This window comes from Cololabis saira, chromosome 3 (assembly GCF_033807715.1).
Source record: "Cololabis saira isolate AMF1-May2022 chromosome 3, fColSai1.1, whole genome shotgun sequence".
Classification (NCBI taxonomy): Eukaryota; Metazoa; Chordata; class Actinopteri; order Beloniformes; family Belonidae; genus Cololabis; species Cololabis saira.
In genome coordinates, this window is record NC_084589.1 from 35,539,835 (window position 1) to 35,555,332 (window position 15,498).

General features: G+C 41.2%; 1 protein-coding gene across 9 annotated transcripts in view; it reads left to right on the forward strand.

Moving 5' to 3' along the window:
- The window catches only part of mef2d (myocyte enhancer factor 2d), a 121,021-nt gene extending 107,066 nt beyond the window's left edge, over positions 1–13,955 (forward strand). For 3 of the 9 annotated variants that reach the window (XM_061717363.1, XM_061717365.1, XM_061717364.1), the window contains exons 11-12: positions 935–1,003; positions 8,778–13,954. In XM_061717363.1, coding sequence (XP_061573347.1) covers positions 935–1,003; positions 8,778–9,207 — 499 coding nt within the window. In that variant the 3' untranslated portion in view covers positions 9,208–13,954. Of the gene's footprint in view, positions 1–934; positions 1,004–4,967; positions 5,019–8,777 lie in introns of all 9 variants that reach the window. The other 6 variants (XM_061717369.1, XM_061717370.1, XM_061717368.1 and 3 more) reach the window with 6 other exon arrangements.
- The last annotated feature ends 1,543 nt before the right edge of the window (positions 13,956–15,498 follow it).

Below are 15,498 nucleotides of genomic sequence, written 5' to 3' on the forward strand. Positions count from 1 at the left end.
GAAGTAAAAAGTAGTCATCCAAATAATTACTTGAGTAAAAGTAAAAAAGTACTTGGTGAAAAAACTACTCAAGTACTGAGTAACTGTTGAGTAACGTCTGATTTATTTTTTTAACACAACCATTCAAACAGAAAAAAATACAAAATAATCATCTTCTTCTTAAATCAATAAAATAATAAAATAAATTAAAATTAATAAAAAATAGCTTAAATTAAAATAATCTTAAAGTAAATTCAAGTACTTTAATAAATAATAAAATAATAACAGAATAAAAAAATAAATTAAGCACAAGTAGCACAAAATTTCAAGCCTTTGTACTTTTCTTTTTTAACCAGAACTAGAACAAGCCCATGAACTCATAGAAACTCTGTGTGTGTTTGAGTCTGTGTATATGTGACAAAACATGCAAAAACTAACATTTTTCCCAAAGAATCACCCAGTGATGTCATGAGATTGACGCGTATGCAGATAAAAGGGATAAAAGAAAAGTAACAGCTCAACGTCGCTTAATGTAGTGGAGTAAGAGTAACAGTTTCTTCTTCACAAATCTACTCAAGTAAAAGTAAAAAGTATAGTGATTCAAAACTACTCCTAAAAGTACAAAATTTCCCAAAACTTACTCAAGTAAATGGAACGGAGTAAATGTAACTCGTTACTACCCACCTCTGGATACAGCTGAAAATAAAACACGCAGTCCAAGTCATTTCACAGGGATTCTACTTGTCTTACAACAGTTTTCCAAAATGACATAATGCTCTTCGTATTATTTTATTCCCCAATTTTGTTACACTTAATGGTGCAAAGCTGACCATGACGTTATTGGAGCCTAATCTCTGTGTGAGCAGTCTGGCTGTGCCTGACTAACCTGTGGATGGAGGAGCAGCTTGTAACTTCTTCTTGTTTTGTCCTCTCCCCTCCCCCTTTTTCTCCACAGCATGTGGGGTGCAGAGAAACAGAATGCGGAGATGATTAACTGCATCTCCAATTTTGCTGCTAACCTGAGGTGAATGACATGATAGCATCTCATGCTATGCAGCTCTGCCTTCCTGTTTATCTGTCAAGTTATTATACACCTCACACACTCGGCGTGTGTGACAGCCTGACAGTGTGAACCAAAATAACCCAAACAAATTACAGAAGGGATGCAACGACATGACAAAATGATATCAAAGGGTCCTTTCTTTCCATTTGTATGTTGGATGTGATGCCTGTTGCTTTGCTGTGTTTGTGCTCTTTAAGTTCTGCTGAAGGAAAAGTGCTTTTTTTTTCTCCCTTCTTCCCCTCAGAGGTTGTTGGATAACTAGTTTGGTTCCAAGAGTTTTTCTGCCACCAAAAACCTTAGATCTGAAGCTCCTTGGAAGTGTCAGGAAGAAAGAGCAGGCAGCTTCAGTGTGACAGCAGCACCTTGCTTGGTTCTGGTATGAAAGGAGTCTCCGGGTGCAGCTTTCACTTCCCAACGCTGAACCGATGCACAGCTGTGTACCGCCGACACGCTCGCTGCATTAAAATTGTACGTTTCTGCCATTTAGCTGTCACTCTCAGCTGACAGACACAAGACAAACTCCTCGGATACATGTGCGCCTGACATTCCTACAGTAGCGTGACTAAAAGAATAACTTAGATCTGCCGTAACTGTCAAAGCCCTTTAAGGGGATGGAAAGCAGTTATTGACTGCTTGATCTTCATGTAATTTTCATGTCGATTAATCGGAAACACTTAATTTAATTTGAATGTACATGTAAAGGACACGGTTGGCATTTAACAGTTATAATGGTTTTAGTCTTTGTCTAGTACGAATATGTTTCAGTTCATTTAAAGGACGGCTCATAATCTTGATCTTGTGTTTTGGAAGAATGGAATAGCTTGTGTCTAAGGGGAGGTAAAAGTTGACTATTAAAACATCTAGCTGGGTTGTTTGTTATGATATACATAAGCTGTGATTTCAGGGGGTTTGAGAATCGGAGAAAAAGCAGCGTACAGTTGAGTCACTCACCAGCTCAGTCACAGCAAAGCTCCTCATATCGTTGTGGAAATGATAACAAATGGCAGTCCAGATTGTATGAAATCTATGTGCAACCGGATCAGTTAAACCACTCAGACTTTATAAGAGCAGCCAGCAGGCGTTTTCCCAAAAACATCTAACTACAGAACAAACATGTAGACGGTGGAATTAAATTTGAAATTAAAAAAAAATGTGAATTTCCCTCTTAATTTACTAGATATTGATGACGAAAGAGCCAAACGTACTACGGATTGATTACCTCCTAGAGCCAGTGAATGTTTGGCATTCACCCTAAGATGTTACTGAAGAAAGTATTATTATATTATTATTTCCTATTAATTTACTGAACACTACTAGTTGTTGTAGTTATACCTAAAAAACCCTATAAACCAATTAACCTTATTGTTTTTTACATGTGAGTTAAGATGAGCCACTTTCACCACAACATATTTAATCCAGTGACTTGAACTTATGAAGTAAATAAATTAAAAAAATAAACAGGCGACGGTAATAGTGGGATGACAAAACCAAGCAGGCTTTTGCTTGACTTTTTTCATGCTGAATTTATTATTTGTTGTTGCAATCCACTTTATTCCTCTTCATCCTTTTAACATTTCGTTAGAAATCAATCCATATTAATTGTTTGTGAATAGCCTTGCATGTGAAACTGAATACACCAAACTGCTTATCTAAAAGCACCTTCATTCCTGTGTCGCTTCTAAAGACTGTTAAATTTGGCAACGTCAAGCTCAGTTTTGGTTTCTGCCTTTTCATTGAATGAGTTAGCAATGGAATGGAAACTAACCAAGTTTTTAAAACTTAAACTCAACTAAAACTACTGATGCGTTTATTAAACTAACTAAAACTGAACTGAGATAATCAAACTCATTGAAAGATTAAATAAGAATCAAAACTATTATAATCTGGCCACTATAACTTATAGCAGGACGTGATGAAGAAATTGTGGCTAATAATGTAGCTCAGTCCTCAAGCAAAATCTGCTACATTATTTATTTTAACCATCATTCGCATCATGTTGTAATATATAAACTGAAACCAGCCAAAATCATATTCACTGACAATGTTTGCTGAATGTTTGCTATATATATATATATATAGTTAAAAGAGAATGAATAAGCTACATAACTTAATGCTTTTAAGAGTGTATCTGCCCTGGTGAATGGTTTTCTTGATTTGTTTGAATCAAAACAGACATTTAAACCTCGTACCACAGGTTCTGGGACTTTTCTCATTGTATTAATTCAGTGAGAAATTCTGAAAATAATCTGCACGGCGTATTTATGAAATATAAGGAATATTAAAAGAGTCTGATACTTAACATCAAAATATTTCTTTTTCAGTCTTTGTTGTGCTTTGAAATAGCCCACACATTCTTTCAAACACTGAAAACAATCCTGATTTTACTGAATAAACAGGATTCAGATTTGATCCCTGATCATGACGATTATGCAGCCCAGATGCTGATTGTGGCAGCGTTTCAGCGCCACGGCAGGTTTACTTTGTTGTGTGTTGGATCAGCATAACAGAACTGTTGTCACTGAAAACAAGCGAGCACCACAGAAATGTGGGAAGCCTTCCCAGTACACCAAACTGTTCTCACAGCACAACGAAAAATCGTGCTGTCCTAGGACAGCGTGAGCAGACGTGGGCACTTCTGGAGCCCTGACTGCTCCGCTTTGTTTTTGATTTCATTACAGCGTGGCCTCACGGCGAGCAAACAAGCCCTTCCAATCAAATGGTGATTGACGGCTGAGCTCAGAAAAGCCGCCTTTGCTGTCGTTTACACTTCTTCTCGCTGCAGGCTCCGCAAGAAAATTATTTCTGTCATCTTATTCTCTCCCATCCCCCTTTTAATCATCCCTCCTCCACTACTTCCGTCTTCCCGCTTATTTCCTGCCCCTTTTGTCAGGCTCGGTTAATTTGGTGCACACCTGTTGACTCTCATCTTGCCCCTGACTCCTCAATCTAAATGTTAATGACACGGCTGGCCTCCTTGCAGAGCTGCCAGAGCTGCTCCCTCCGCCTGTTTGCCTGTCTGGAGAAGTGCTCGCCGGATACTTGTTGTTCCAGAACATGTTGTCTTTGTTTCCTCGCTGAGTCGATGTGTTATCAGCAGATTGAGCCTCCATTTGGGACACTTGAGCAGGAAATCAGCAGAAACTACTTCTCGGGATGCTGTTTGCAAGTGCATTAGTGTTGATTCGTCCAGTTGATCCATTGATATTATACGCATATGTTCAATGTGGACTCCAGAGAGCAAACAAAAGGTTTTATTAGTGGCTAATGTCTGTTAATCCCTGCTCGACATTGTTCTTGTGTTAAGAGCGCTAAGACATACTTTGTTATTCTCTACTTCATTCCTGTGTCTTATTTTAGTCTTTTTTTCCTCGGCGCTGGTTCAAATGGAAAGCAAAGTAAATAGAGCTGGTGATTAAAACCTCACCAGAAAGCTTAGAAATCTCTGTTCACCAATACCCGCTTTTACAAACAAACCCTTTCTGCCTTTTAACGGCCAGCACAAAGTAAATAGAATGAATAAAACAGGAGGAAGAGCAAATTAAACACGCAAAGAAATTAAAAGACGACCCAAGACTTAGAGAGTGTCTGATATCTGGTCTCTGGTACATTAATCTACTCTCCAGATGCCAGCCAGTGTCGTCACGTTTTAAGCAACTCTATAAATGTATTGGAGCTGATTTGTAATTTAAATAACGCTGCATGCGAATGATGATCAAATTTGTGTCGGCGAAGGCTTTCACACTTCCCGCTGCCTCTCACAACATCTCAGCATGCTGAGCAGCTGTTGAGTCTCTGGTTTTTTTGAAGTTACTGTGTCTAGACTGACCTCGACTGGGCTCCGACTCACCGTTTCCCTGCTGTTTCAGCTTTGTTAAACTTGCTTGTCTTTATTTTGTTTGTTTGTTTTGTTCACCTCCCTTTGCAGCTTGGCTTCTCAGTCCAACTTTCTCCTTGGCAGAGAGGAGGGCCTCTGCTGGTACTGTACTCTTCACACTTTAGCTGCACAGATACAGCACGCTGCTTTCCCCCAAATATCTGCTGCATGAAGCATCCCCCCCAAAAACTGCTTCTGAAGTTATTATTTTTCAGTAAAGAAATAGTCATTATACAATTAGTTCACAACACCAGTGATTACTCATAAGAAAGAATAAATTGGTTTTATTGAAGTAAACTGAAAGATGGGATATAAAGTTTTAGGATTTTCTCATATTTGATTGGAAATCTTGTATAAATTGAAATAAGCGTATATTCATTTGCATGATTTTTTACATTTCTTTTTTTTTGTTTTATACTTTGCAGGGAATTTGAATATTCTTTGTGTCCAAAGACCAAAGGTATTCATAACTATAATAATTTAGCTTGATTAAAAATTGTAATAACCATGATTATAGTTTAATCTGCCATTACATATATGGAACGGTCTATTTTCATTTTCATATTATTTAAAAAAATAAGTGGTTTTCAGAACCCTGCTCTTATTTAAGCTCATTTAATCTTATGTTTTAATGAAACTAAACTCAAAAGTGATAAGTTAACGGTAGGATGAATCCTTTCAGACGTGCACAACCTCACGCCTTGTGAGCGAATTCATGAACTCATCTAGAAGACAGTTGAGGCCCCACAAACTGAATCTTTTAACTTAATTGTGCAGCTTGGTCATTTAAAATGTTTGAGTGTCATTGCATCATGTGACTTTTACGATGAGCTAATATTCCAGCACTTAAACTACAACAATATTCATCTGGAAATAGTTTTTTCTTGTCACATACTGCTGTTTTTCTACTAAAGTGTACATAAAAGTATACTATTATGGAATTTGGGATGTAGTTATAAACTTTATATTCGTTAATTGTCTTGTCAAAATGACTTCCCTAGTTTTTCAGCTTCATCATGGCTGATTCATGTTTTTTGTGTCTATAGGTTACTTTGTAGTCTGGTCATCCAGATTTAGAGATCCAGCACCTGCGTCATCTGCAGTGGTTTGTGTTTGATTCAGAGAGGGCGGAGCAGTGATCACCGTCTTTAACAGCGCACTGTCTACAAGTTATTAATCACTTAGTTCAAGTGATGTTTTTTCCCCCCCACATTTTTATCTCAGCCTGATACTTTTCTCTTAATTGTAATCAAAACCTGCAAGACCTCCGTTATCCATCAACCCACGCATCACTCATCTCGAGGGGCTGGCGTGGGCGCAACGTAAACTTTATCATCTGCCTTAGTGCACAAGGACCAAAGTTTACGTCCTTGCAGCCTGTATCCGTAGCAAACACAGCAAGTGTCCATGAGCAAGGAAAACAAAGACTGACAAATGGCTTTGTGATTGTTTGGTGGGGAGACTCTTTGCAGAGATTTGCAGTGATCCCTGCCTCTTATTCTCACTGAGTTTAAGCCTGTAAGGACAGAAATAGATAAATTAGAATCTTCTCTCTGTGCATGTGTTGAATGAATATTTGAGGTAACAGTGTAAGACCCCCCTTCCTGCTTAATATAGTGAATAAATCATAATTCGGCCTTTGATGTGTACCTAATACAAATACAGTGATGATTTAACTGAAGTGTCAAATCTTTAATGAATAAAATAACACATTGTTTCGGACTTAACAACCTTGGTAAAAGTTAAATGTATTTTAAGAGTAATCACTTGCAGTTTGTTCATCCTCAGACGAGCAGACTATTTTGGAAATGGCAGCTGAAGCTCACCACAGCCCTCTTTAACTAAGTGTCTGTTCCCGGCTGTGCACGCGGCGGCGTCGGTGCTCGGGGAGCCAGTAGCCTGCCGCTCTCACCTTCATCACTGTCACCGGCCCGCTGACTTTGCCCCTTTTCACTCGCCGTAGCGATGGCACCCCAGAGGCCGCCTCATCCATCTACCTGCGCCGACCCGAGCCGCGGCGCGCAGGTTTGATGAAGTGGGAGCGGGAAGAGGCAGAGAGACGCTCGCTGCCACAGAGCAGCGTGTGTGTGTGCTCGCTGGAGACAAGCGGCATTTGTATGTAAGATGGCGAGTGGGCACAACTTTAAGTCTGTGTGTGTGTGTGTGTGTGTGTGTGTGTGTGTGTGTGTGTGTGTGTGTGTGTGTGTGTGTGTCTCACTGAGGAATACAGAGAGCGTGTTTGAGTGCCGTAGACCCGGATCGCCTAGAGGAGTGCTATCTTAAATTCCCCTGTCAGTCTGCCAGTAATTGAGCGAATATTAGAGATACTGTGCTGCAGATGGCTCATGATATGACATATTAGAACCCACCGGGGGCAAAAACGCAGTAATTGGGAGCTTCAAACTCAGGTCTACCACGTCATGCTGGGAGAGAGTAGGGGAAGAAAAAAAAAAAATGTCACGAGCCCAATCCGAAAAATCGTGTTGACGCTGTCAAAGGAGGGAGCCGCAGTGCAGCGTCAACAGCTGTCGTCAGCCCAAGTGACAGGCTCGACTCAGCCTCCAGCCCGCGGAGGAGGTGAAGGCTCAGTGTGAGGGTGCAGGGCTGATCAAAGCGCCGTGGCAGGTAGAAGCGCAGCCGGTGACACAGACCAAAGCTTTCTGGCATGTCATCTTAGGGTATTGAAATTATCGCTGCAGCAACTCAATCAAAGGCGGGAGCAGGAGCGTTTCCTCCAGGCCGCCATCACAGATCCAGAACTTTTCACATGCACGAGGGACGTTATTGTGAATCTTCACCCTCATCAAGCAGCTTTGGAAGGGGGATGTAGCTTTGATTACATGATGGAAAACACTATTTATGCTGATTAGCCTCCATTATTGTGAAGCATTTCTTTTATTTTTTTTACTTAGGCCCATAAGTGGATCCATGAAGTCTAGATACTGCTGACGCAGAGCAGTGGAGGCTTGGGTGGAGTTTTTGTTCTACTCTGATTTATTAACAGATCAACCTTTCTCTGCTTTTTTGCAGTTTTAAGAAGGACGGTAACATTTTTCATTTCTGTAAGATCTTTTTTTTTCCAGATATTATAAACTCCTGCGCATTGTTGTCCCATCTAATTGGGCTTCAACTTCGCGGATAGATTACTCCAACTTCTCTGCCTGCAGTGTATTTACATACATCTAAAACCACAAGCTGTCACAAATGTCATGTACCATTTTTTTTTAAACAAAAACAGTGCCGTCGGAGCTCTCCTTGCTTGCAGGCTGAACAAGAAACCTCTCAATTAAATTTTCAAGAACACTGTTTTTCAGTACTGAAGCAGGATTGCAAAGATGTGGTCTGGCGCAGCTTCCAGTAACTGCTTCATCCTGCAAGTGCTCATATTTCAACACGTTTGTGTCACCTGGTCTCCAAGTAGACGAGCAGAGGAGCTTGTTAATAAAGACTTAGTCACACAGAAATGAAACGTACGCCGTGCTTATTCTTGTATTGATCTGTGAACTCCACAGCGAGTCTAATATGCAGGAATGTTTGGGTTGCATGGCTTCAGTATTGTGCTTTTATGTGGCCGCAGATGTAGTCTTACGTGTCCCGTGTGTCTCTGCGCTCCACCTGCTGAGGTTAACGCAAGCTTACATTTGGTTTAAAGCATTGCTCAGGTGTCTTTTTGTACTTCCGTGGCCTTTCCTTTGACATGTTTGAATTAATTGAACTATTCATTCCCTACAGTGTTGGCTGAACTCTGTGTTTCATCCCTGCATATTTTTTGTGTCATGAGCTGGCGTGTGATGTCCACCGTTAAAACCCCCGGTTTTTGTGTTCACACGTTGTTTTTTTCTCTCCTCTGTTCTCTTCCAGGCCAGTGGGCCCGGTTCCTCACGGCGCCGCGCTGACGGTCAACACCAACCCCAACGTCAACATCAAGTCCGAGCCCGTGTCCCCGAACCGCGACCGCAGCACTCCCAGCTCGGTCCCCGGCGCGGGCGGAGGCGGAGGGGGTCAAGTGCAGGGACAAGGTCTGGTTTCCATCGCTTACCCCGGCACCCTGCGCCTGGAGGCGGGAGGCCAGGGCCGCTCGCCCGTCGACAGCCTCAGCAGCAACGGCAGCTCGTACGAGGGCAGCGACCGGGACGACGGCGCCCAGGGGCGAGGCGGAGGCCCGGACTTCAGTCACCAGTCCGGCGGCCAGCAGCCCACCATGGTCCTGCTGCGGCCCTCGTCGGCCGAGCCTCAGGAGCAGGACGGGACGAACATCAAGAGGATGAGATTGGATGCCTGGGTCACATAAAGAGACGGAGGGGAAGAGAGGGATGGACAGATGGAGGATGGAGATATGTACTTGCGGCTTGTGTACATGCCCCCACCAGACCTGATGCCCCCTAAATGTCCCTCTTGCATACACACACACACACACACACTCACACACACACATAATATAACCACCAACGACCCAATAACCTGCAGTCCACACAGGAAACACATTTGTACACAACAAAAGCATGCAAACACTTACACGTGTGGACACTCACTTGTATGGCGATGTGCATTCACGTCTGAACATTCACGGAGCAGAGCGTGGGTGGAGCTGCCGGAGCAGGGATTACTCACCAGTACCGTTGTCACGCCGGCCTTGGTTCCGCTGCATCAGAGTATCAAGTGAATGAGAGCGTTTTAAAACCACACGGACCGCCGCTGGCAGAGCAGACAAACAAACAAACAAACCAGACTTGGTTTCCCAGCATGCCTTGCATTAGATTTGCGGTTGTGATGTCCTCACGGTCTGTTAATGCACAGTAGATTATGATCAAACACGACAGCACTGCATTAAACCAGTGCATGAAATGAGTCCACATCTTTGTCCACATGGGCCCGTATCGGTCGTACTGCTGTGATCGATATCTTGATCCTCGTTTCTCGGAGCTGCCTGGCCGGAGGTTTGCTTTTTTTTCTAAAGCATAGAGTTTGGTCCTGTTCTCTTGACTGTTTTAAAGTGTTGATTCAATATTGGCTTTAAAGACACCAGAGTATAAACTTGTTTCCTTCCCGAGCCAAGACGTCGCCAACAGCCTGGCACGAGAACGACGACCCCGGGGTCTTTATCTGGTCGGACCGACGCAGACTAGCTGTAAACCGCTGACGCTGATTTGTTGCTGAGGTAAACGACTGCTTTTCTTTGAATCAGGGACGAGCCGGAACGGCTCGACAGCACGACACGGACGCTCCTCGATTCGCCCCCACATTTTATCCACTTAGGATGCTGAGAAAGCCGTTTGTGCGAGCGTGTGAGTGTTGTGCGCACGGGCTTCTTACCTCAACTGCTGGAGTTTCTTTTTGTTTTGTTTTTTGTTTTTGTTTGTTTTTTAAGTAAGTGATCTGGACAAATGTTCGCTCCCAATTTCATTATCGAACACACACTGACAATGCACACAGCTGAAACTGTTTTTGTAACACGAAATGTTCGAGGAGGAGGGGAAGTGGGGGTTGGGGGTACCATGTATATAAGCAATCTATAACCTTTGTGGCTTTTGTGTGACAGGGATAAGGTGTTTTAAAGGTTGGAAAATAGGTCAAATACAAGTATATATTTAAAGAGCGTCAGGCGGTTGCGAGGGCAGCTCTGTATCTGAGGCGAGAGACGACAACAGACGACAGGGATTGTATATATAGACTATATATTCAGCAGGTTATCCCTTAACAAAACAGACAAAAAGCAAATGTTGATTCTCAGTGGAACAGTCGGGGGTTCTTTTGTTTTTTATTATTTTATAATATATATATATATATATATATATATATATATATATATATATATATATATATATATATATATATATAATTATTTATGTGTATATAAAGTGTAATATGTGGACAAGCCAAGAGAGGGTGCTGTAGAGGCAGAAAGGGAAGCCGTGGTGACTTTGACTGTTTTTTTGAGTGAGCAACGGTTTGGACTCTCACTGATGGAGCGCACTTTACCTTAACTCCCACCTCTGACAGCCGACACACACACACACACACACACACACACTGAGCATAGACAGACTGATGTATCTTGGTTACAATGCCACAATCAACAGGTATGCATCAAATGTTTGAGCTTTTTATTACATTGCTTCAACCAATCAGAGGTTCTGTTTTGACCTGCCAGCTCACACATGCTGCCTATTTAAAATCAGTGTAGTTGGTTGATTAAAAAAAACAGATACTTCCAACATTTTACACAAAATCAGCTATCGGGTAATAAGCATTTTGCATTATAAATCCAATTCATCAAAAGAAAAAAAATTTTTAGAAAGTTTATAAGTTTAATCCTTCAGACAGGAATAAAAACTAAAGATCCCTGAGGAGCTATGAACCCCGTTCATCATTCAGTACCGGCTTCTTATTTCAACTTCACACAATCATAACCACTGCTCGTCATTGAATATTTTATATTGTATATCAACGTGCAAAAAAGTCCAGTATTATTTGTTATAAAACATGTAAATGCCAAACTCTGGAACTCACTCACGCAGGACATGATTAAGCAAGCCAAGTAAGTCCCTCACCCTCTCTCTTTTTTAGTTCTGGAAGTTTACCCTTCCTTCTTGTTAAAAGCCATTTATTGATATTTAAGAAGCCTCTCCTTCACCTGTCACTGGTTGGCTGTACTTTTATATTGTGGAGAGTTTTTAAAACAAACAAACATGAAAAAAAAAAAGTCAATGAAGGAAAAAGAAATACGAAGGATGTCATTTTTGTACTTGATAAAAGTGTAAGATTGTGATTTAGGGTTTAGTGTGTGGATTTTAAAACCATAGGGGTCAAAAGTGCAGGCATTTATTTTCATAAAAGCACTCTCTGCCTCCACCCATTTGCGTGTGAAAAGCACTGGAAGCAGAGTTCGGGTATCATTTGTCATTAAGCCGGAGGTTTCAGAGCGATTCTTGATCTTTTAATGACTACCTCCCAAATCCAACACGGGCTGGTGGCTGACTGGGTTTCACCGCATCCCAGCCCAAGCATCGTCCTCGTGTGCAGCCCCCGCCACCTCGCTCTTTACACCCCCGTCACTCACTTCTGGTTTTATTTCCTCTCTGGAGGCTTAATCTAAAAAAAAAAAAAAAAAGCCACAAACGCATACATGCACACACGTTTCATTACACGCGCCTCCTTCTGTTTGCTCCGTCCAGATAAACTGGTGTCGGCGCCGAGATGAAGTTATTATGGGGTCATTTTCACTCGTAACGCAACCGCCCGCCTCTCTCTCTCTCTCTCTCTCTCTCTCTTTCTCCATCCGACTTTCAGCCTCATCATACACTGACACACACACACACACACACACACACACACACACACACACACACACACACACACACACACTACTCCCATCATCCTCTCCTCAGCTCATCAGTGATTTCTCATTTATTTATCTCCGTCTGTCACTCACTCGTTACACCCTCATCCTCTCGGAGACGAGTCTCACTGTCAATAATGCTTTTTTTTTTTTTTTTTTTGAGTGCGGGGCAGAGTGAACTTTAATCCCCCCCACCCCCACAGTGTAAAAACACTTTGACTCTGTAGACTGTTGTGCTCTGAGCTGCGAACAAAGTAGAGAGAAATGTAGACTAAAGCCAATTAAAGTCTGCGAGCCACCCGCTTGTACAACAATAAGCAAGGTGGCATCTTTTGCGCCGGGACTGGAGGGAGCTTTGCTCGTCGGTGGGGCGGGTCAAAGGTCCTTTAAAGCCCTGCAATGACTGTAAAATAACACTAGGGGTCACTGTTACCACAGAAAAAACAGGAAGACAATCGTGTTGAGAAAAAGGCTCCAAGAACTTGCTGTCCCCACCGCCACCACCGCCCCTGAAGAAGCGACACACGCTCCTGTATAATGATGTTTCAAGGTCTCACTCAACTTTCCAGTGTTAATTTGTGCTGGTGACAGTCTGTTTTAATTGTTCTCTGAGAACTGATATTATTGATATTATCATCATTACCACAGCCTTCACTGATGGTGGATGTCATGATGATATAGAAAATCTGCGTTTTCTTTGTGTAGGTTTAGACATTTTTTGTTTTATTTGGAATTTGATTTTATTTTATTATATGAAAATATCCTATAAATATATTTTTGCTTTTTTGTTTTTTTTTTTCCTTCTTCTTCTTCTTGGGGTTTGTTTTTCTTCTTCTTAAAATAAATAAATAAATAAATAAGGGTGTTACTAATGTTGCACGATTTTTATTACATGAAACAACGCAAGCAAAAGTGATATTAGAGCACGTGTGGATGTGCACGGAGGCGCTGAACGAGACGACCGGGATGAACCGCTTCAATGCTGCAACTTTTACAGTCAAATGTACAAACCTCTCAGTCCACACGTGGTAGCATGGAGGGGGGGTGATGTGGGGAGGCGGGACACGTCTAACTTATTTCTGACCAGACACCATGATGTCAAAGCATGGCCGTTTCAAAGCTAGAGAAGAGTGAATCATGTTTTAGGAAATAAATTGTAATATTGACACAGATACACATCACACAGAATTACATGTAAGAAAAAAAAATTGAAGAAAAAGTTTTAAGTAAATTATAGCTAATATATTGTGTTCAGCTAGTCAGCTTTTTTGTTGTAAAGATCTTTTTTTGTTGTTGTTTTTGGAGAATGATATACAATTTGTGTATATTTTCATAAATAAAGTATGCACTGATATGTTATTACAAATTCTATACTGCTTTTACAAATAAAAAAAAAGTGTTTGTTATTGTACCAAAGTATCCATTGGTCCCCTCTTACCCCTCTCCCCATTTTGCGTATGTTTTACCGTATTTTATATATTAAATAGACAAGTTGACCTACAGAAAAGGGAGTCTGTCTTTTTATTTTGTGCTTTTGGAAGCAGTAGTGCTAACTGGCCACTAGAGGGCGCTGCAGCGTGGGTTTTTGCCGTGAGGTCTTCAGGTTGGGGAAGTTAGCTCATCCACATTGTACATTTGTTGTTGTTTTTTTTCAGAAACTTGAGATAAAAATGTATTTTCTCATTTTAATATGAAATTAATGGGAAATGTGTTCATGATTATTTTAATATCAGCTGAGTTCTCCTTTTGATTATTTATGTCTCAACTATTAGTGTTACTAATTATTTTATCCTTTATTTTTTATCCTGATGTTTGAGGTGTTTGTCTTTAGTGCATCAGTTACTACAGATGTGATATCTTAAATATTTGCTGTGATAAATTAAAATATATGCTTTTGTTGCCTCATGTAAGCCCTCTACAACCTTTTTAAAGCCATAATTTAAACAAATATCTGAAAAGATGTCTATGTGTGTTACCACAACAAGTTGTCGCAACATTTTAATGATGAAGTTACTGAATTGGAAGATTTACACGTGTTATTAAGCTGGTGCAGCCTCTTAGAGGCTCTGTAATCACAGATCAACGAAACGTGACACTTCATTGATTCTCAGGAAAAATGTATCAATTCATTGCCTCCTCTTTGTCCTTCCCCTGCAAGAGATCAGAGATCAGGGACAGATACAACTAAATATTTAAAGGAAATTACATTATTCATAATTCCAAGGTCCTATGAAATAATGATCTGAGTCTAAATGCCGCTAAAATTGGCTTTACTATTGGTGCTGATGAGTTTGCTCAAGAACATTTAAGTGGGGCAGCTGCTTCCTGACGCCATTCTTGTGTTGTGACGCAAAGTTGCAGAGCTTCCAAGAAACTGAAAGAGTCATTTAAAAACAAAAAGGGAGACACAAAGGGAGTCATTTTTGCTTCCGTATAAAACAAGAAGGAGAATACAAGAACAGGCCTTGAGCACGAGAGTGATACAGGCCAGGGTCTGCCAGCTGCAGACTGAGCAAAGACACCCAGAGACAATCCAGCACATGATAGAGGGATGGAAGATGCTGGCAAGACAATAATCCATGGGATGGTTGTAGTGTACGGACACATCTGCACTGAATATGGGTTTAAAGTCCTAAAGTTATGGTGGGGATATCTTCATAGGTGGTGGAGAACGAAAGGGTCCTGTGGGACTTCCAGATCCAGATCGATAAATTGGTGGTCGATGAAGAAGAGGGCAGCGGTGATTGACGTGGCAATCTCAAGAGACAGCAATATCGAGAAGAGGCAACACGAGAAACTGGAGAAGCACCAGCAGTTGAAGGGGTAGATGGAGAAGATCTAGAAGGTGAAGACCAACAGTGGTGTTGATAATAGTTGGAGCACTAGGAGCCGGGAGCAGATCCCAGGAACAATATCAGAGATATCGGTCCAGAAGTGCAGTCCTAGGAGCAGCACAGAGACTGTGCAGAACCATCAAGCTCCCAGGGAACAATGGGCAAGCCTTGAGGGTTTATTATTCTATATTTATATTTAGGACATACAAAGGAAGAGGATACATTTTTCCTTTGTTTGTTATATTTGTTTTGGGGGTTTTCTGTTTTCTTTAACTGTTTTATTGTTTTATTTCCATTTCACTTCACCAATTTGGACAATTTCATTTGTATAAAATCCTAAAACATATATATTTGTTATAATTACAAGTTTAAACAATAAGATAGGATACAAAAACCATTGCAAAAAGAC